General features: G+C 54.5%; 1 protein-coding gene across 1 annotated transcript in view; it reads left to right on the top strand.

Moving 5' to 3' along the window:
• PPL (periplakin) overlaps nucleotides 1-20,133 on the top strand; it is a 28,379-nt gene extending 8,246 nt beyond the window's left edge. The window contains exons 2-22 of the mRNA XM_083872346.1: nucleotides 619-718; nucleotides 1,357-1,511; nucleotides 2,123-2,243; nucleotides 2,700-2,825; nucleotides 3,086-3,127; nucleotides 3,258-3,419; nucleotides 3,826-3,933; nucleotides 4,411-4,506; nucleotides 5,484-5,606; nucleotides 6,422-6,568; nucleotides 7,506-7,657; nucleotides 8,133-8,230; nucleotides 8,403-8,560; nucleotides 9,444-9,622; nucleotides 9,726-9,864; nucleotides 11,203-11,396; nucleotides 11,715-11,865; nucleotides 12,191-12,274; nucleotides 12,839-12,955; nucleotides 13,569-13,661; nucleotides 14,433-20,133. Coding sequence (XP_083728472.1) covers nucleotides 619-718; nucleotides 1,357-1,511; nucleotides 2,123-2,243; nucleotides 2,700-2,825; nucleotides 3,086-3,127; nucleotides 3,258-3,419; nucleotides 3,826-3,933; nucleotides 4,411-4,506; nucleotides 5,484-5,606; nucleotides 6,422-6,568; nucleotides 7,506-7,657; nucleotides 8,133-8,230; nucleotides 8,403-8,560; nucleotides 9,444-9,622; nucleotides 9,726-9,864; nucleotides 11,203-11,396; nucleotides 11,715-11,865; nucleotides 12,191-12,274; nucleotides 12,839-12,955; nucleotides 13,569-13,661; nucleotides 14,433-17,117 — 5,230 coding nt within the window. The 3' untranslated portion in view covers nucleotides 17,118-20,133. The remainder of the gene's footprint in view (nucleotides 1-618; nucleotides 719-1,356; nucleotides 1,512-2,122; nucleotides 2,244-2,699; nucleotides 2,826-3,085; nucleotides 3,128-3,257; nucleotides 3,420-3,825; nucleotides 3,934-4,410; nucleotides 4,507-5,483; nucleotides 5,607-6,421; nucleotides 6,569-7,505; nucleotides 7,658-8,132; nucleotides 8,231-8,402; nucleotides 8,561-9,443; nucleotides 9,623-9,725; nucleotides 9,865-11,202; nucleotides 11,397-11,714; nucleotides 11,866-12,190; nucleotides 12,275-12,838; nucleotides 12,956-13,568; nucleotides 13,662-14,432) is intronic.
• Nucleotides 20,134-20,243: the final 110 nt, after the last annotated feature.

Here is a 20,243-nt window from a genome sequence, read left to right as displayed (position 1 = left end):
TCCAGCCCTGCCGTGCCTGCACTTGGATGGGAATATTTGGGCTGGCCCTGCACCCTGCCAGCCTGGCCAGTGTCACCCTCAGAGCAAAAGCAGTGCCCAGCACGGGGGAAAGCACTGGAGAGATGCAACGTGTGTGATCCCATCCCTTTCCTGGGTGTAAAATGTGAATATCTCCTTGCAGAGAAGGAAGCCCTGAGCAGGACACAGAGAAGCAGAGCAGGGAAAGCCTCAAAGTGGGTCCCCCTGCCGCTCCAGCTCCTCTATTTCCACACTTTCTCAGGCACAGGGTGGGGTTGTTGGGGTGTCTGTGCAGGGCCAGGTGTTGATGATCCTTGTGAGTCCCTTCCAGCTGAGGATGTTCTGTGATTCCCTCCCTGCCCCTGCAATCAGCTCTTTCCTTTCTCGTTGAAGCTGAGGGAGGTTCAGGCATCACTCCCGTTTCCACCCGGCCCCACTGGCTGAGTATTTTGGAAAGTGTTGGAAGGCAGCAGTGAGTCACCCACAGCTGCAGGGCCTGGCAGGCTGTGCTGGCCCCCGGCCACCCCCGGGGTCAGGGCAGCCCTGGGGCACCCCCAGAGCTCAGTGGGGTGACCAGCCCCCCGTTTTCTCTCCCCGCAGCATCTCCAGCAAAGAGCTGACCGAGCTCATCGAGCGCCTGCAGAAAAATGCTGACCAGGTGGAGAAGAACATCGTGGAGACCGACTCCCGAATGCAAAATGTAAGCAAGGCATGGTCCCACACCCTGGGGATCCTCCCAGCAGCCTCATCTCCCCTCTGCCTCCTGCCCCAGCACCTCCTGGGCTCTGCCCTCCTCTCCTATGGCATTTGTGGGTGGCAGCCCAGCCCTGCCTTGGTACCTGGGTTGTGATGATCTGTAAAGGGTTATTGGGGTCCCCCTGCTCATGGGAAGAGGGTGGGAGGGTCCCCAAATTCCCCCCTACATGGGGGCAGAGTGGGGATGTGCATCCCAGCAGGGATATGGGCTGGAGGAGGAACCATCCCATCCTCCTGATCCCAAAGGATCCATCCCAAGGTGATGCAGCTCCACAGCCCAAACCCAGCAGGGGAGATTGGATGGGGCTTGGAGCAACCTCATCAAGGGGAAGGTGTCCCTGCACACGGCAAGGGAGTTGGAGCTGGATGGGCTTTAATGTCCCTTCCACCTCAAATCATTCCATGATCCTGTGATAGGAGAGGAGAGAGTAAAACACATCCCAGGTAGATGGGAGACAGCAGAGCTCCTGCCCCTCTCCAGTGCCAAGGGTGGGATGAGCTGTTGGGTACCAGGAGGTGACACTTTCTCCTATGACCTGTTGGGTACCAGGAGGTGACCCTTTCTCCTGTCCCCCCTTGCAGGACCTGCACAAGATCAAGGCGTGCCAGCTGGCCCAGTACAAGGAGCTGACAGCACAGAAACTCTCCGAGTCCGACAAGCTGCTCTACGTGCTGGACGGGGATGCGGCCGTGGCCCGGCACATGAAGCACCCCCAGGGGGACATGATCACAGAAGAGTGAGTGCCATGGGGACACCTGAGCCCTTGGACAATGGGGAGGCCTCTCCTGGGGCTCTGCTCAGCTGCTGCCTGCAGTGGGGGGGCTCTTCTGCACCCCAGTTCCCATTAGGGTGTGTGACCCAGCCCATCCTGGGTGTGTGCAGTGGGAGATGATGGCAGGGTGTCCCCTGCCCTCTGTGCCCCATGTTTTGCCCCAGGTCCAGCCTGTCCTGAGCTCACAGCCACAGGAGCAGCCCCTGGCAGAGGGCAGAGCACAGGAACCTCTGCTGCCAGCCCTCCTGGGCTGTTCCCTAAGGACATTATCCCCTAAGAACAGCCCATCCATCCATCCATCCATCCATCCATCCATCCATCCATCCATCCCTCCATCCATCCATCCCTCCATCCATCCATCCATCCCTCCATCCATCCCTCCATCCATCCATCCATCCATCCATCCATCCATCCATCCATCCATCCCTCATCCATCCATCCATCCCTCCATCCATCCATCCATCCATCCATCCATCCATCCAGGGGTCCTGGGAGAGGATCAGCTACACCCCCCAGGGCTAATGGCAGCCCGTGGCCACATCCTGCATCCCCCCCTCACCTTTCCCTTCCCGCAGCATCCGGCAGCTGAAGGAGCGTGTGGCAAACCTGCGTGTGAAACACGACCAGATCTACAACTTCCCCCTGCAGCACATCGAGCCCCAGGTCAACTGGTCAACGGTGATCGAGGAGAAACAGGTACCAAAGGGGCCACCAGGGTCACTGCCTGGCCAGTAGCACCAGCTGGGCAGGGACTCCTGTAGCTCCTTGTGGAGAAACTGGTTCTTGGAAAACTTCTGGGCAGCTCCAAACTGGGAGAAGCAAAGAGCTGGGTGGCAGGGAAAGGGCAGAGGTGATGGGACAAGGTTTGCTGCTGTAGCACCAGGATCAGTGCTCCAGTGCTGGTCTCAGCATCTCCAGTCACTGCCTGCTTCAGGCTCTACCCCACAGCCCTTATTTTTTATTTTATCCCACTCCCTACACTCCCCCAGCCAGAGAAAGGTTTAACCCCCCAAACTGGTTTTCCCATGGCTGCCCTCCAGCACAGCTGATTTCACCCACACTGCAGCCACGGAGCCCATCCAAGGCCAGCTCCATGGCCACCTCCAAGAGGGATTTCTCAGGTCTTCCATTCCCCCATTGCTAACCCCACAGGATGCACTGAGCAGCAAAGGCTTTGGGACTGACCTGCCACTGGTCAACAGCCAAGTAGAAGAGCACAACATCTTCCACAACGAGGTCATGGCCATCGGGCCACACATCGTCAAGGAAGGAACCAAGGTCAGCTCTCCTGCCCCTGTCCCTGCAGGGCCAGCCCTGGGAGGGTGTCCCACCATCCTGGGTGCTCCTGCAGGTTTGGGTGGGTGCCCAGACCCCCTCCCACCCTGAGAGCCCAGCATTGCACACCAGCTCTGGCTTTACAATGAGCCAAATCCCATAAGCCACATCCCCTTTCCAGCCTAAACCCCCATCCCTCTGCTCCCTTGGGCCCCTGTCAGACCCACACACTGCTCCTAACCCTTGCCTTGCTCCTCCTCCAGGAAAACATGAGCGACTTCCAAGCCAAATACCAGAAGCTGCTGGTAAGAACCTCTGTGATCCTGGGGGAATAACCCTCCTGGAGGGATGGATCCCTTGTTGGGGTGCCCAGGCACCCTTGGGAGCCCCACAGAGAGGAGCTCTGTGCTGAGCTGTCCCTGTGCCCCTGTGCAGGCTGGCTCCCAGCAGCGGCAGCAGGACCTGAACTCGCTGCAGGATTACATGCAGCGCTGCACCAACAAGCTCTACTGGCTGGATCAGCAGGCCAAGGACAGGACCCATTACGACTGGAGCGACCACAACCTGGACTACCCCAGCCGGCGCCGCCAGTACGAGGTTTGTGCAGCACCTGGCCCTGCTCTGGATGGAGCTGGGCTAAAAGGAGCTGCCCATGGGGCCAGGAGAGCTGGAGGGGGCAGGAAATGTTCCCTCCTCCATGCTTCAGTCTCCCCCAGCCTGTCGTGAAGATTTTAGGCTGATAAGACAGGGATGGTGAGGTTAATCCTTAACTCTGCCAAAGATAACGTGATGGGGAAGTGTCCCCACGACTGGGACTGCTCCCTCACCATTCCTGTCCTTTATCTCGGCGCTGGCTTGGCAACAGTCACATCTTTAGCAACATCTGCAAGGGAAGGGAAAGTGAAAGCTGCAGTGGGAGAACAGCACAGTCTTTGTGGAGCTGCTCAGCCCCAGGGTCCCCTCCCTTTGCTTGAGGATCAATATCTCACCTCTCTCCATCCAGAACTTCATCCATCGGAAGCTGGAGGAGAAGGAGGAGGCCATCAACAAGCTGCACGCTGATGGGGACCAGCTGCTGGCCCAGAACCACCCTGGGAAGAATGCCATCGAGGTGAGCACCAGGGGTGGGTCCAGCTCCCCACCCACCCTGGAGCAGGGGTGACTCACCCAGCCCTTCTCCAGAGCGGGACCCGGAGCCAGCACCACTCGTGACTTTAGTTCCTGAGATGCCAAGGGGGAAAAAAGCCTCCTTCACTTGCAGATGTGTAAACACCAAAAGAGGAGGAGAGATAAACCTAAGGAGCTCTTCCCATCTTCCTCATTCCTGTGGCAACTCCCCTGTGCCCACCTCATAAATGATGGTGGAACCCTCCCCTGTTTGGTGGGAGGATGGACACAAGGATTTGCCAACTGCACACAACCTGTGTTCCCATGGGATCATCCCAGCCTTGGGTATTCCCTGAGAGGATCTGGGTGGCTCCAGGGGCAGCCAAAGAGCTGCTCACTCAGGATGGCAGCTGGGATTTCCAGGTTTCCCCCTGCCCTGGGGGTCCCACTGATGTCCCACTGATGTCACCCTGTGCTGCAGGCTCACATCGAGGCCGTGCACGCTGACTGGAAGGAATACCTGAACCTGCTGATCTGTGAGGAGAGCCACCTGAAGTTCATGGAGGATTTCCACAAGGTACCACATCCCTGTGGGCAGCAGCTTGCTGGAGCCTGGAGAGCAAGTTCTGGGTTGTAGGAAATTCTAGAATACAAAATTTCTGCTCTTCTGGAAATTGGGTGGAAGAGATGGAGTACTGTAAAACCAGGATTTGTAAGGCTATGAGAGCTGAGCTGATAGAACACGAGTCATAATTGCCCAGGCACCAAAGGTCAGTGATTGTTTGGCCAAAACATGACTTGCAGAAAGCTTCTGCTCCAGCACTGAGTTTAATGAGCCACAGTCAGTGTCAGCTTCCTTCCTTCCTTCCTTCCTTCCTGTGCTGTTCCCAGGACAGCAGAGATCCCTCAGAGATCCCAAACACAGCACGGGGAGAGCCTGCCAGCTCCACTGGGAAGCAGAACAGGTCCCAGCTGCCACCAGCAGAGCTGCCCCCCAGCACAAGGGCTGAGTGTCCCAGCTGAGCTGGGCAGACAGATGTCTGCTGGATAAATGGAATCCGACAGCCAGGGAGGCTCTGCAGGGGAGCAGGTCGGGCTGGATTCCTCTCCCACAGCCTGGGCGTGTTCACCACCCCCTGAGTCTCCTGCCAAAGCTCAGCTGTGGTGCCCAGCCCAGGCAGTGCCTTTCCTGGGGATGTGCCAGAAACGTCTGCCCCAGGGGATGGTTTGTGTGTGGAAGGGCTTGGCTCTCCCTTCTCCTGGCGCTGGCAGTGGTGGCACCACACACCGTGGGGATGCTGTCCCAGTGAAACGAGAGTGAGGGCAGGGAAAGGTGGGACTTAACAACTCTGCGTAAAATAAACTGCTCCTGGTTGTTGTTTCCTCCGAGCTGATGTCCTGAGCAAGGGAAATAGTGATCCCTTGCCTTTCTCTGGGTGTCCAGGTGGCCAGAGTAGCTCCTGGTGGCTGTGTGAAGACCATGGAGGGTCTGCTCCCTGTTTCTGTTTTTGTGAGAGAGAATCCTCTCTCACAAAACACTTTCCCCTCCTGCAGTTTCAGAAGGACGCTAAGGACGCTCAGGAGCTCTTGAAGAAGGTGGATACAGACCTGGACCAAAAATTCAGCCCGGAGTTCAAGGACAGATACCAGCTGGAGTCTCTCCTCCGGGAGCTGGACGTGAGTGTCTGCAGGGGAGGCAGCAGCAGGAGCCACTGTCCCCATGGCACTGGCACAGGGACATCCCTGCCCTTGTGGGCACCCGGCCCAGCTTTCTCCATGGGGAGCAGCAGGGCCATGCTGCTCCTTCCCCCAGCTCTTCCTTCCCCCCTGGCTAGAGATTGCCTCTCCCCTAGCAACGTAATTGCTCACTGGGCTGGTTTTTATTTGTTCTCTCATTGAGTTAGCGCTCCTTAAGGGTGGGAGCATAATTAGACCTGCTGCCAGAGGAGGTTGTGGAACTCGCTGTGCTGCAGTGAACTGGGCTGGGGATCGCCCACTTGGGAAGGAAAGGGCTGTGCTGAGCCTGAGCCTGAGCTCAAACCTAAATCCAAACCTAAATCCAAACCTAAATCCAAGCCCAAACCCAAGCCCAAGCATGCTGCAGCAGGCCCAGCTGATACAGGTGTCCTGGCACAGCTGATGGCTCTTCCCAAGGGTTGTCCCCTGTCCTCCTCCGTGCTCCATCCCACTCAACACCTCGGGATCTCCACCTTCAGGGGCAGAAATAGAACAACTGCTGGAGAGCCTGGCTGGAATCAGAGCTGGGAGTGAGTGGGGCACCCACCAACACACAGCCATGGGGGTGTGGGCTCTGCACCAGGGAACCCCTGGGCACCATCCTGGTGCTCAGCCTGGCTGCAGAAAGAGGCAGGAGAGTGTAGAGAGCACTGGGAACAGGAACACAGGTCTGCAGTCTCTGTCCCGGCTGCTAGAGCCCAGGAATTCATCCTTCCCCCGTTTTCTCACTAGTTCTTGCTGTCGCCCCTTGGCAGGACCAGGAGAAGGCCTTGGACAAGTACGAGGCCGTGGTGCAGTCGCTGCAGGAGCGGAGCCAGCAGGTGCTGCCGCTGCGGTACCGCCGCCAGAGCCCGCCGGGGCCCGTGCCCGTGGAGGCCCTGTGCGAGTACGAGGGCGAGCAGGTACAGCCTGGAGGGGCACGGCTGCCCTGGGACCAAATGGGACTGACTGGGACCGACTGGGACCGAATGGGACAGAGTAGGACCGAATGGGACCAAATAGGACTGAGTGGGACCGACTAGGACCAAATGGGACCAACTGGGACCGACTGGGACCGAATGGGACCAAGTGGGATTGAGTGGGACCAACTGGGACCTAGTGGGACCGAATGGGACTGAATGGGACCGACTGGGACCGACTGGGACCAAATGGGACTGACTGAGACCGAGTGGGACCAAATGGGACCGACTGGGACAGAGTGGGACCAACTGGGACCGAATAGGACTGACTGGGACCGAGTGGGACCGGGTGGGACCGACTGGGACCGAATTGGACCAAATGGGACCGACTGGGACCGAGTTCTCAGCGGGCACTGGGAAAGGAGCAGGTTTTCCAAGCAGCGCCAGGGGGAACAGGGCAAAGGTCGCCCTCGCCCCAGTGGGAAGAGCAGGTTTAGCAGAGGAGGGGTCTGGGGGAAGCGCTGCTCACACACACCCTGGGGACATTGCGACAGCTCTGTCACATTCCCACGCTCCCCGGGCTGGTGTCCTGACCAAAGGGACACAAAGAATTGCTCCCCCATCACCACAGTCTCCATTCCCTCATCCCCACCACCACCACAGTGTCAGTCTGAGTAAAGGCTGAATAGCTGGCCCAGGGATGGGACAGCAGAGCCAGCAGCCACCACAGGAGTGGCAGGCGTGGGACAGCGGCCAGCAGCTCCAGCTTCTCCCAAAAGCCCTGGAAACGCCTCCTCCTCTCTGCCCGAGTGGGAATTCTCTGTCGCAAGAGGCTCAGCTCGGTGCCCGCGGGCTGCGGGCGGGGAGGAGCCCGCACATGAGATTTTGGCTCGGGGGAGGTGGTTCCTGCAGTGCTGCTGTGACCGGTTCTGTCCCCCAGGGCCAGATCAGCCGCGGAGCCCACTACACCCTGCAGAAAAACGGCGGAGACCTTTGGGAAGTGGCCGACAGTGCTGGAGACACCATCAGCGCCCCCGGGGTCTGCTTCATGATCCCCCCGCCCGACCCTGAAGCCATCGCCCTGGCAGAGCAGTAGGTGTCCCCAGCCTCGGGCAGGACCATCCTGCTGCTCCTCCAGCCTTTGCCTTCCCCAGGCTCTGCCAGCGGCTTCCCCGGGGCTCCTGCCCTGATTCCCACAGCAGAGCCCTGCCCTGGGAAGCCTCAGGCGTCCTCCTGAAGGGATTCCTGCCCCTTGCTGCTTGCCTGGCCAAGGGGGGCCAGCTCAGAGCCATCCATGTCCCCCCTGCTCTGCTCTGGGGGGCATTAGGGCAGGGGGAGCTGCCCAGCCCTCCCTGAGCAGGCAGGACCTGCCTGGCTGCCTCTCCCCTGGTATAATGAAAACACTGCTCTATCCCAACATGGGGTGTAGATGCTTTTTCCCCCACCTGTGCCATGTCTGCAGCAGCCCCCACAACCCCTCTGGAGCTGGAGCAGCACCAGGATGGTGATGGGGTGATGGAGAATCTGAAGGTCTGGCTGACCTCCTGCTGTCCCATTTTTTTTGCAGAATTGCCAAGCACTACGTGACCGTGAAGGAGAAAACCAACAACTGCAAGAACATCCTCCAGCAGCGCTACGAGGGGCTGAAGGCAGACAGCATTGGAGGTGTGGGGCACAAAAAGGCTTCGGTTTAGGTGGTGGAGCATCTTGTGGGGATGATCCCATCCCCTAAGAGACAACAGTGATGGAGGGAGGGGGCAGAGCAGCCAGGGTTTGGCACTTTCCAGTGGGATTGAGCTCCCAACCAGCTTTAATTTTGTCTCCTCTTGGTTTCCAGATGCTGCATCAGTGCGGGGCCGCCAGCTCCTGGCGGGGCTGGAGAAAGTCACCAGTGACCTGGACAAGCAGGAGAAGGCGATAACAGCAAACCTGCGGCCGCCCCTGGAGCAGAGCCGGGCCGTGCAGGACAGCACCGAGCGCTCCAAGGACCTCAAGGTGGGGACTGTGGGTGCTGTGGGATGGTGTCTTACAGGGACCACGCTCCCAAAGGGTCTCCAGAGTGGTTCTCAATAACCAGAGGTGCCTAAAGTGTTTCCTGAGCCGTGGAAATGGGGTGTGGAGTGATGCTCGCAGCTTCCTCCAGCAGAGAAGGGGAGCAGCCCTATGAGCAAAGCCCAAAATCTTTGCCCTGCTTCTAGGCCAGCTCAGCTGAATGGGAAAAAGGTGATGGCTGCAGGTGGTGGCTGTGAGGATGAGAGGGGAGCCCTCAGGGTTTGATCCTGCCCATCATCTGAGCACAGTTAATTTTGCCATCACTGTCACCAGCTCAGAGAGGAACAGGAAAACCCTTGTGGTCCGAGGCAGTTTCTCCTTGTGGACCTGCTCCTCCAGGCTCCAGTGCCAGTATCATCCAACTCCCTTCCTCTATTTCAGACCCCTAATTAAGCCAGGCTTCATGCCACAAACCTCCCTTGGTTTAGGAGGAAGTTCAGGGTTACAACACTTGCCCAGGGCTGTGTCAAAATCCAGGTGCCACCACAAGAGACAGTAAATTGCCCCAACTGCCTGCAGTGCTTTGATGTCCAGGCAAGAATTCATCCATCAGAGCCCAGATGAATCCAGCACATCCCTGACAGAGCTGGAGCTGCTGGGAACCACTCCCCAGCTGGAGTTTCCTTGCTAAGGAGAGACAGGTCAAAATAAAGTCAGCCAAAAATACCCTTCTGTGCCCTGCAGGGCTGAAAGGCATCTTCAATCCAACACAAATGCTCATCTCTGAGATTTGAGCTTCATTCCTCACCCTGGACAGCCAAGTGTGGCTCCTCTGTAGCCACCAGGTGCTGGCTCAGGTGCTCTGAAGGTTTTGTTCCTCCTGCAGAACATCACCAACGAGGTCCGTCGCATCGAGCCGGAGAAAACGAGGAAGATCCAGGAGTGTGAGGCCTTCATCGAGTCCGTGCCCAACACGGGCAGTGCCACCCTGGTGAGGAACAAGGTGGAAAACACCAACAAGAAATACGAGCGTGTGGTGCAGCTGCTCAGCGCTGCCCAGGAGAAGTAAGTCATGGCTTAAAGCCTGGCTTGAGCCCGGCCTAAGGGCAGGATCCTGCAGGAGGAGAGTCCAGGGGTGCTTAAACACCTTCCTCTCGTGTCCCTACAGAGTTGAGGTGGCCACAAACCTGGAGAGGAGCCTCCAGCAAGGCAGAGACCTGCTGTCAGCCTATGAGAACAAGCTGGTCATAGACGACACGGTACCGGAGGATTTGAGGGTGGTGGACAGGAAAAGGGAAGAGCTGCTGGTGAGTTTCCTGCCCTGTTCAAGGGCTGCACATGCAAAACCACTTTCCAAAAGCTGTGGTGATTCCTGTTCAACTCACAGGCTTGGATCGGCTGGTGACAGGAGGGTCTCCCCAAGCTGGGGGTGAGAGCTCACCTTGACTGCAGTGATCCCCACCTACTTCAGACACAAACACCTCCCATCCTCAAATCAAATCAAATCCCACTCAAAATCTTGTGATTTGACAAAAGGACTAATGCAGACTGATTCCCTCTCTGCTCTGCCCTTGTGAGACCCTCCCACAGGGTCTTGTGTCCAGGTCTGGAGTCCTCAGCACAAGAAAGGTGTGGACCTGTTGGAGCAGGTCCAGAGAAAATGCTCCAAGGACTGGAGTGCCTCTGCTCTGGACCAGGCTGGGAGAGCTGAGGGTGCTCACCTGGAGAAGAGAAGGCTCCAGGGAGTCCTTAAAGGCTCTTCCAGTGCCTAAAGGAGGCTTATAAAAAAGAGGGAGAGACTTTTTACACAGGCAGATACTGACAGGACAAGAAGAATAGTTTTAAACTAAAAGAGAAAATATTTAAATTAGATGTTAGGAAGAAATTCTTCCCTGGGAGGGTGGGCAGGCCCTGGCACAGGGTGCCCAGAGCAGCTGTGGCTGCCCCTGGATCCCTGGAAGTGTCCAAGGCCAGGCTGGATGAAGTTTGGAACAACCTGGGCTAGTGGAAAGTGTCCCTGCCCATGGCAGGGGTGGAATGAGACGACCTTTAAGCTTTTTCCAAACTAAAACCTGCTGTGATTCTTAGAGAACTGAGGGATAAAATAGTTTGGGAAAAGCAACACAGTGGCCTGATACTGAAAAGATGGGCCTGGAAAGGCTTTGAGAACAGTTATTGCTTGGGTAGTTTTCCAAAGTGGTGATTCTTCTGCTGTAGAAAGACCAAGAACTGGCTGGGCCAGAATTTTCTATGCTCCTTCAGCGTTTCCATGAAATCTGAAGTTCAGACTAACATGGAAGAGCTTTCAGTGCTCCTTCCACAGTCGCTGCACTGGCAAGAACAGGCTCAAAGCCTTGCATGAGGAGCAGCTATTTTGCACAGTGCACGGTTCCTTTTAAAGGGCAGCAGGTTGAGGAGGGAGTAAGAGGTAGATTTTCTCCCTGTCAGGTTTACCAGGTGGTTCTGCTTACCATGTAAACCTTGAACTTGTTTTTTTTTTTTTTTTTTTTCCACAACTGGTGGCATTGCTGCAGCTCAGCCCTGCAGCTCCAGTGGAGTGGCTGGAGTTGATGACAGCAGGGACAAAAGCCTGCCCTGTGTGAAACCCCAGGAAATCCTGATTTATTTTTTTTTTCCCCCCACAGGCCATGAGCACCGAGCTCCAGTCCAAGAAGTTCCTGCTGAGTGAAGCAGAGCAGAACCTGCAGAGGACCAAGACGTGCTCCAACACCTTGGCCAGCAAGTTCCAGGAGCACTGCCCCGACATCGAGCGCCAGGAGGCAGAGCTCTACAAGCTCAACCAGCGCTTCAACAACCTCAGCAAGCAGATCGACCACAGGTGAGACTCCAGGGCAGGAGAGCAGGGATATTTGCTGAGGAGTTGGATCTATGCTGGAATTGGAGGAGGTACAACACCTTCCTGGGAAGGAGGAGGTGCAGAAAGGCTTCCAGGGAGGTCTGAGGAGGAAGAGGGAGAGGTTGCTGACACGTGAAAACAGCTGGGAAAACAGAGATAAAGTTCTCTTGCAACAGAGGTGCTGAGAGAAGAACTCTGGCTCAGATCCAGGGGAACAGGGAAAGCGGGTTGGGTTAAGAGGTGTCTGCAGCAGGCCCAGGAGATGGGACAGGACTGAAGCTGAGCCCATTCCCCCCACAGAACACAGACCCTGCAGAAAGCAAAAAGTGCCTACAGCAACTACCGCGCCAACTACGACAAGGTGAACCAGTTCCTGTGCAACATCCCCAACTACGAGCCCCAGGAGACTGACAGCATCCAGCAAGTGGAGATGAAGCTCAAGAGCCAAGTGGTAATTCCCAGAGCATCCCCAGGGCTCCACAGGGAGGGGAGAAGGAACAGAACTAAGAGAAACAGAATTTAGATGGTTCTTTAACATCAAATAGAAAAATAGAAATATTTATTAGATTTATTCTTATAAATAATTTTATTTATTAGATTTATTCCAATATTTATTTATTATTCATTCTGTCCTCCTGTGCCTAGTTTACACACAAAGCAAGGCTGCTCAAGGAGGTTGGAGTTCTCAGGGTTGTGATTTTAATGGTAATGCCCAAAAAGGCTGAAGGATGCATTTGGATGTTGTGTTCCTTCTGACCTGTATCTCTGTGCACCAGGCACTGCTCAGTGACATTGCAAGCAAGGAACAGGAGGTGCAGAAAGTCTCTGCCACAGCTCAGCAGTACCAGCAGGCAGTGAAGGTAAGGACTGAAATTCTACCTGTGAGAGAACAGAGAAACAGAGAATATGGGTTAGAAGAGACCCTAAAGCCCATCTCATTCCATCCCCTGCCATGGGCAGGGACACCTCCCACCATCCCAGGCTGCTCCAAGCCCCATCCAGCCTGGCCTTGGGCACTTCCAGGGATCCAGGGGCAGCCACAGCTGCTCTGGGCACCCTGTGCCAGGGCCTGCCCACCCTCCCAGGGAACAATTCCTGCCCAATCTCCCATCCAGCCCTGCCCTCTGGAAGCCATTCCCTGTATCCTGTCCCTCCATCCCTTGTCCCCAGTCCCTCTCCAGCTCTCCTGGAGCCCCTTTAGGCCCTGGAAGGGGCTCTGAGCTCTCCCTGGAGCTTCTCCTCTCCAGGTGAGCACCCCCAGCTCTCCCAGCCTGGCTCCAGAGCAGAGGGTGGGGTTTTGTGCCCTTCCCTCCCAAAAACCGGGTCGAGGGGTGAAGTTGTCAAAGCCAGGGCAGCTTAGGAGGAGCCTGTGCATGAAGGGGATGCAGCAATTTCACATTTCTCCTGGGCATGTCCCCCCACAGGACTATGAGCTGGAAGCTGAGAAGCTGCGCTCCATCCTGGACCTGGAGAACGGCCGCAATGGCTACACCAGCAAGAAGCCCAGGCTGCAGTCCCCAGCTGCCAAAGTGAAGGAGGAGGTGAGCAAGGGGCAGCCAGAGCAAAGATAAAAGCAGAGGGCAGCTCATCAGACCACTGGGGGTTTGCAAACACTTACATCTGCTGTGGGGATTTTGGTCTCACAGAGAAGGGCAGGAAATTGGGAGGGATTTTTCATCATTTTTTTGAACTGGGCTGGCCAGAATGAGGGAGGGAAAATGCTGGATTTAACACTTCTGGAAGGGAAAAAAGGAAGAGAAAAGCCAAAAAACTGGAAGTTTTTCCTTTCTCTGGACTTTCAGAGATTTCACCACCAAAGTTAGAAATACTTACAATTAAATGAGACCACAAGCTACTTATTTATGCAGGATCTGTTTGCTACCTGCCTCAAACTCATCCTGCCTATAGAGGCAGGCAGAAATGTCCACCTGGTTCTTCCTCAGCTTCCTCACCTGGTTCTTGCTGCACCTGTTTTTGCTTGAGTAGAAAAATCACAGTATGACCATGAGTGTGTCTGTGCATGAGAAACCCTCCCCCAAAACTTGGCAGTTCACTGCTATAGGTTTTTAGAGGAGCACCCAGAGCTCCCTCTTTAGGCCCTGGTGGTTCTGGCCTTCTCAAGCTCTACCCAACACATTTTTTTTTGCTCTGCAGGAAGCTGTTCTGGCAGCCAAATACACAGAAGTGAATGCTGTGAACAAGCAGAGGCTGCAGAACCTGGAGTTTGCCCAGAGCCTCCTGCGGCAGGTGAGTGATCCCAGTGAGGAGCAAGGGGATGCTGAGGGGACACACGTGTTGGAACCCACAGAGAAATCCATTTGCAAATGCTCCCTGCTCACTTTGCCTCAGTTTTGCTCCCTCCTGTTGCTTTGTTGGAGGCACCAATCAATATCCTGGCCTGGGTCAGGAATAGTGTGGCCAACAAGACCAGGGCAGTGATTGTCCCTCTGTGCTGGCACTGCTGAGGCACCTTGAGTTCTGTGTCCAGTTCTGGGCCCATCAGGACAAGAAGGACACTGAGGGGATGGAGCGTGTCCAGGGAAGGGTCTGGAGCACCAGGAGCAGCTGAGGGAGCTGGGAAAGGGGCTCAGCCTGGAGAAAAGGAGGCTCAGGGGGGACCTTGTGGCTCTGCACAACTCCCTGACAGGAGGGGACAGCCAGGGGAGGTCGGGCTCTGCTCCCAGGGAACAGGGACAGGAGGAAAGAAACAGCCTCAAGTTGTGCCAGGAGAGGTTTAGGTTGGATACTGGGAAAATTCTTCATGGAAAGGGTGGTCAGGCTCTGGCACAGCTGCCCAGGGAGATGGTGGATGTTCCACCATTCCTGGAGGTGTCCAAGGAATAACTGGACATGGCACTCTCTGCTCTGGGCTGGGCCACAAGGTGGGGATCAGTCACAGGTCAGACTTGAAGATCTTGGAGGTTTTTCCAACCTAAATGATTCTGAGATGTTAAGCACCAAAAGTGTGATTAACTGGATTTCTTTGACTGATTTCTTTGATCCTTTTGCCAACAACAGCAGCCAGAGATTCAGGTGACACAAGACTTTGCCCAGACCAAAAAGTCTGTGAGGCCTGCAGAAGAAGTCTGGAAGTTGAAGAAAGAGCTCGAGGATGAGACTCAGCGTCGGCAACAGCTCGAGGCGGAGATCGAAGCCATTCAGAACAACATTGTCCACCTGCAAAACCAGAAGCCCCAAGAAACTGTGGTGAAGAAAGAACTGGTGAAAAAGGTGCCTGACCCCCAGCTGGAGGAGAGCTTCCACAGGCTGCAGCAAAACCTGGCAGAGGAGCAGCGCAAGAACCAGGTGCTCCAGGATGAGCTGGAGGCCCTTAAAATCCGGCTGCGTGTCCTGGAGCACGAGAAGAGGGAAGGAGGGCAGGAGTACATAGTGAAAGAGGTGCTGAGGATTGAACAAGATAAAGCTCAAGCTGCTGAAATCATGAAGCTCAAAGAGGAACTGGAAGAGCTCAGGAGGCAGGAAGGGACCAGGGAGAGCGAAGTCATCCTCTTACGCCAACAAATCGCTGTGCTGTCCAGCGAGAAGAACAAAGCGCAGGAGAAGGTCACGGAGAAGGAGGTGCTGAAGCTGCAGAACGACCCCCAGCTGGAGATGGAATTCAGGATGTTGCAGGAGACCAAGGAGAGGGAGAGCGCCCTTCGGCAGAAGCACGAGGAAGAGCTCCTCTTCCTCCAGGAGAAGCTCAAGCGTCTGGAGAAGGAACGGGCCATCGCCGAGGGCAAAATCACCGTCAAGGAGGTGCTGAAGGTGGAGAAGGATTTGGCAATTGAGAGGGAGGTGAACGAGCTCCGGCGCCAATATGAAGATGAGAAGTCCAAGGGCCGTTCCAACGAGCGGGAAAAGGCTGAGCTGCTCAGGAAGATCCAGCTGCTGGAGGAGGAGAACTCCAAGGTGGTTGTTCAGGAGAAAGTGCGTGAGATTGTGCGCCCAGACCCCAAGGCTGAGAATGAAGTTGCAAACCTTCGCTTGGAGCTGGTAGAGCAGGAGAGGAGGTACCGCGGTGGGGACGAACAGCTGAAGAGCTGCCAGAACGAGCTGGCTGCTCTGAAGAACAGAGGGCCCCTGGTAGAAGTCAAAGAAGTCATTAAGGAGGTCATTAAGTACAAGAATGATCCAGAAACCGAAAAGGAGCTCCAGCGACTCCGGGAGGAAATCATAGAGAGGACCGGAGCTATCGAAAGAGCTGACCTGGAGATCTACCAGCTGAAACAAGAGATACAAGCTTTGAAAGACACCAAACCTCAAGTGCAAATGAAGGAAGTTGTTCAAGAAATCCTCCAGTTTCGGGAAGACCCCAAGACTAGAGAGGAGGTAGAGTCGCTGCGAGTGCAGCTGGCAGACGAACAGATGAAGCACATTGACCTGGAGAGGGAGCGACTTCTCCAAGAAGAAAAAGTAAGACAGAAAGAGGAAGAACTTTCCCAAGTGAAGGAGAAAGTGGTCCAGCAGGAAGTAGTGAAGTATGAGCAGGATCCTGCCTTGAAAGCTGAGGTGAACTCCTTCTCCCAGAGCATTGAGAGCGAGCTGAAGCAGATCGATGGTCTCCGCGAGGAGCTGCGCAAGCTGCAGAGGAGACGCTCCGAGCTGGAGCGGCAGCTCGAGGAGCTGGAGAAGGAGAGACAGGCCCGCAGGGAGGCCGAGCTGGAGGTGCAGAGGCTCAGGATCCGCCTCAACGAGCTGGAAGAGCAGGAAAGAGAAACGACAGAACGAGTGACTGTGAAACAGAAAGTGATCCTTCAGCAAGATCCCCAGCAGGAGAAGGAGCACTCCCTCCTCAAGCTGGAGTTAGAAGAAGAGAAGCACCGCAGGCAAGTCCTGCAAACCGAACTAGAAGCACTGAGAAAGAAGCTCCTTTCTTTGGAGAAGATGGAGGTCAAGGAGAAAGTGGTCTTTTCAGAGAGTGTCCAAGTGGACAAAGGAGACACGGAGTACGAGATTCAAAAGCTGAAGAGCAACCTGGAGGAAGAAAGTAGACGCAAGAGGGAGCTGGATGCAGATATCAACCGCCTGGAAACCAGGCTGTCCGAGGTGGAATTCAACAACTCCAAGTCATCAAAGGAGCTAGACTTGTTAAGGGAGGAAAACCACAAGCTCCACCTCGAGAAACAGAACCTGCTGATGGAAACAAGGAGACTGCAGTCAGAGATTGAACTCACCGCAACAGAAGCTCAGGATTTGAGAAACATGACCCACATGGACAGTGGAATAAACCTGGACTCCAGGTTCCAAGCTTTGGAAAGAGAATTAGAGGATCTGAAACAGTTATCTAGAGAAAAAGATGCAGAGATTGAGCAACTCCAGAATCGCCTGAAGACGGTGGCTATCAAGAGGGAGCAAAGAGAGAACCACCTGAGGCGCTCCATCGTGGTCATTGACCCCGACACAGGGAAAGAGATGTCTCCAGAGGAAGCTCACGTGTTTGGCCTCATTGAATGGAGCCTGTTTGTCAAACTGAAGAGCCAGGAATGTGACTGGGAGGAGATCTCAATAAAGGGTCCCAACGGGGAATCGTCTGTGATCCTCGACAGGAAGTCTGGCAGGGAGTTCTCCATCGAGGACGCGCTGAAGAGCGGGAGGCTCACCGCGGCCCAGTATGACAGTTACCTCAACAAGGAGATGTCCATCCAGGAGCTGGCAGTCCTGGTGTCCGGAAGCAATTACACAGCGCTCGCTCCACTTTAGAAACTTTCACTTCAAGAGCAGCCAAGTCAAGAGCTGCAGCACCTTGCAGACATCCAGATTACTGCAAAGCCTCGCCCTCCTTCGCGTCTTCCAAACTGCTACAGCCTCTGCCCCGGCCCTGCTATGCGGCCACACCGCTTGCTGTCACACACTGCAGAAAACACCACCAGTAGTGGAAAAAAACATCTGCCAGACCTTCTCCCCCCCCTCTTCCTCCCTGCCTACCAGAAAAACAAGAGAAAGCCTTAGGACAGTGAAAGTGCCTCGAGTCCAAAGACTCAGTAGAACCCGCAGTTCCCTCAAGTCCTGTTGGCGTAGTCGTGTACGAAGCCGTGTCAGGAGAGAGACTGAAGGTCCAGGTGATTCCGAGGTGACCAGCAGGAGCTGGTTATGTTGATAAGCCAGACAGTCCCAGCGTGGACAACTGATTCAATGATGGGCTCGTCCTCTGAGAAAACCAGCTCTGTGCAAGCCAAGGTTTCAGTCCAGAATCACCACGTCAAAGACCCACCACCACCGTTTGTTCACCTCCGTGCCTGTGCTGCTGGGGAGGAGTGAAGGTGTACCTTGATGGCACCAGCCATTGATGCAGGAGGAGCATTCACACACCCCAGAGGTCAAGGAAAAGGACGTGAAGAGATGGCAGAACCACCAGACACAAGGGGTTGTGCACAGCATGCGAGGGAACCCAATGCAGAGGGCCTCCCACAGACAGCTCCTTCCCTCGTGGTTAAAAGCTGTTATTGCTGGTGTTTTCCTGGATGGAGTTACATGCAGCTACATGTTTCATTTACTTGTGTAAGGGAATGGGGAATAGAGGGGAATTCTATTTATAGTACAAAATAAAAATGCAGTGGTTCCAATCAGAAGGTGTTTGTTTGGTCTTTATTAATTCTGGCAGCCTCCTGATCTTTGGCTGTACAAGAAGTTGCCATTTAGGAGTCAGAATTAAAACGTGAAGATTATTCATTTCAGTTCTGGCTCTTTTCCAAGGGAGAACTTGCTGGAGCAGCACTGGAGCTGGGACTAATTAGCAGCATTAGATGGGAGTGAAGTGCACTAAACATGGGACTGACTGGAGGTGCAGGAGAACATTGGGATGGTACCAGAGCCCATTCACTTCCTTTTTCCCAAATTTCAGCTGATACCCAAACCCCTGATTTGGGGAGCTCTGATGTCCACAAATGCAGTCAATAAGCATTCCCTGCTTATCCCTCCTGGCTCTGGGGATTAACACCAGTATTTTACCTTTGTGAATGAAGGGATCAGGGAGGATCACGCTGGTGCTCTGGGGTCTGAGCCCCACGTGTCCTTTCCAGCAGAGGTTCACTTCAAACAACAGCAGGAGCACAGGGAATGAGAAGAAACATTCCTATCCCTGCAACAGCTGTAACACAGCTGCCATTCACTCACCACGCAGGAGACTTTAAAACAGTCAGTAATTCATTACTCACTCGAGACACAGATGAGTATCCACACTGCAATAGAAATTCTTGGAAACAAAGTCAGGGAACTGGAGGTAAGGAGACGGGGGAAGAAAAGCATTTTGGAAAGTTTGAAACAATTTATTGAGTTGTTCTGTACAAGATTAACAGTTTTCATACCACCCCCACCATCTTCAGCAAGACAGTGCCAACACACATAAAAAAAATAGAATAGTAAACTGCAGCTCTTACACCCAAAAAAAGGAACTGCTGTCCCCAGGTAAGTGCCGTGGGAGCCTATCCCTCCCCAATCCATCCTGGAAGCGCTGCAAGCTGCCTCACACCAAGGCAGAGGGGCCAGCCTGGCTCCCCATCAGCTGCTCTGCATGGGCCTGCCTTGCTGCCACTCTGCTCCACACCACTCACTCATTCATTAGAGCACGTAAAGAAAGAAAGAAAAAAAAAATATCCCACAGAATTTCCACCACATAAACGTTTCCCTGAGGCAAGAGGCTTCGCTAAATTCCTAGAAGGAGGAGGGCATTCTGCTCCAGCCACGCTCACGGGGGGCTCCCCAGCAGAAGCGTTCAAGTGAAAGCAAAGAGAGGGAGGAGAATCAACCAGTACCTCGAGTCACTCACTGAGAGCCCCTGTCCTGCCAGGTGTCCCAAACTTTTCAGCTCCCAGGGGAAGGTGAAGGTGCCAAGCACCCCTCAGGATGAGGCTTTCAGCAGGAACCACTCGACATCCACTGCTCAGAGTCCGCCAAGAAATGCTGTGCTTCGTTCCACCCACGTGAGTTCTGTCTTTGGCTCTTTTGCTACAACCTAGGTGTTTTCTGTAAACAGACTTGAAATCTGAGCTGCAGCCATTAATTTGAAGTACAATCGACTCACTGGTCTTGGGTAGTTATGTATCAGCTCAAATTGAAAACAGTCTTTCTCAGGTGTTAACAAAAACCAGAGGAAACTAAAGCAGACATTTGCTGGTATCCTGGGGTCAGCATCCTTCCCCTCCAAAGCTCAAGGAGGAAGCTACAAGCTTTTCCTTGGAATACCAGTAAATTCTACATGGATCAGCACTACCACTGCACAACTGGGATGTGGCTGTGGGGGCCTGAGAGAAGACAGACTGGGCAGAGCAGGAAACCAAACCTCAGAAAGCTCAGGTGGAGCCTCAGCCTGAACAGGTGTGCACAAGGGGAGTATTTAGATCTAAAAGTTTAAAAAAAATGAACAAGGAAAGACACCCCTTGAGTGTAGATGGTGCCTGTCCCTGCAGGCTGTGCTGCGCACAGGATCCTGGTGCAGGTACCACTGAGGAGAGCAGTGTTTTTCTCTGGAATTCATTTTGACAGGTCGTGACCTCGGTTCATCTCGCTCATTCCCTCTGCCCACCAAATTGATCCTAACTCACAACCCTAGGAAAGAATGGCTTTAGGGGAGGGCCTGGAACCCCCCTGCACGTACTGGGATGAGAACTGGTGCTCCTGCTGGATGTGGGACTCAGTCACCACGTCACCACTGAAGTCCAGACAGTGCAGCTTTTTTTCTTTTTTTTTTTTTTCTTTTCTGATGTGCAACCATAAAAAGCTCTATTAAATAAAACAGAATGCATTTTAAATACAGAATGATTAAAAAAGGGTTGAGGAGCACACAAAATAGGGCTGAAATGTGTGTCACTAGTCCATTCTTGCTCCACC

The sequence above is a fragment of the Zosterops lateralis genome (assembly GCF_965231275.1).
Source record: "Zosterops lateralis genome assembly, chromosome: 15".
NCBI classification, from domain to species: Eukaryota; Metazoa; Chordata; class Aves; order Passeriformes; family Zosteropidae; genus Zosterops; species Zosterops lateralis.
The sequence above is the reverse complement of the archived record's forward strand: the minus strand, read 5'-3'. Positions and strand labels throughout refer to the sequence as shown.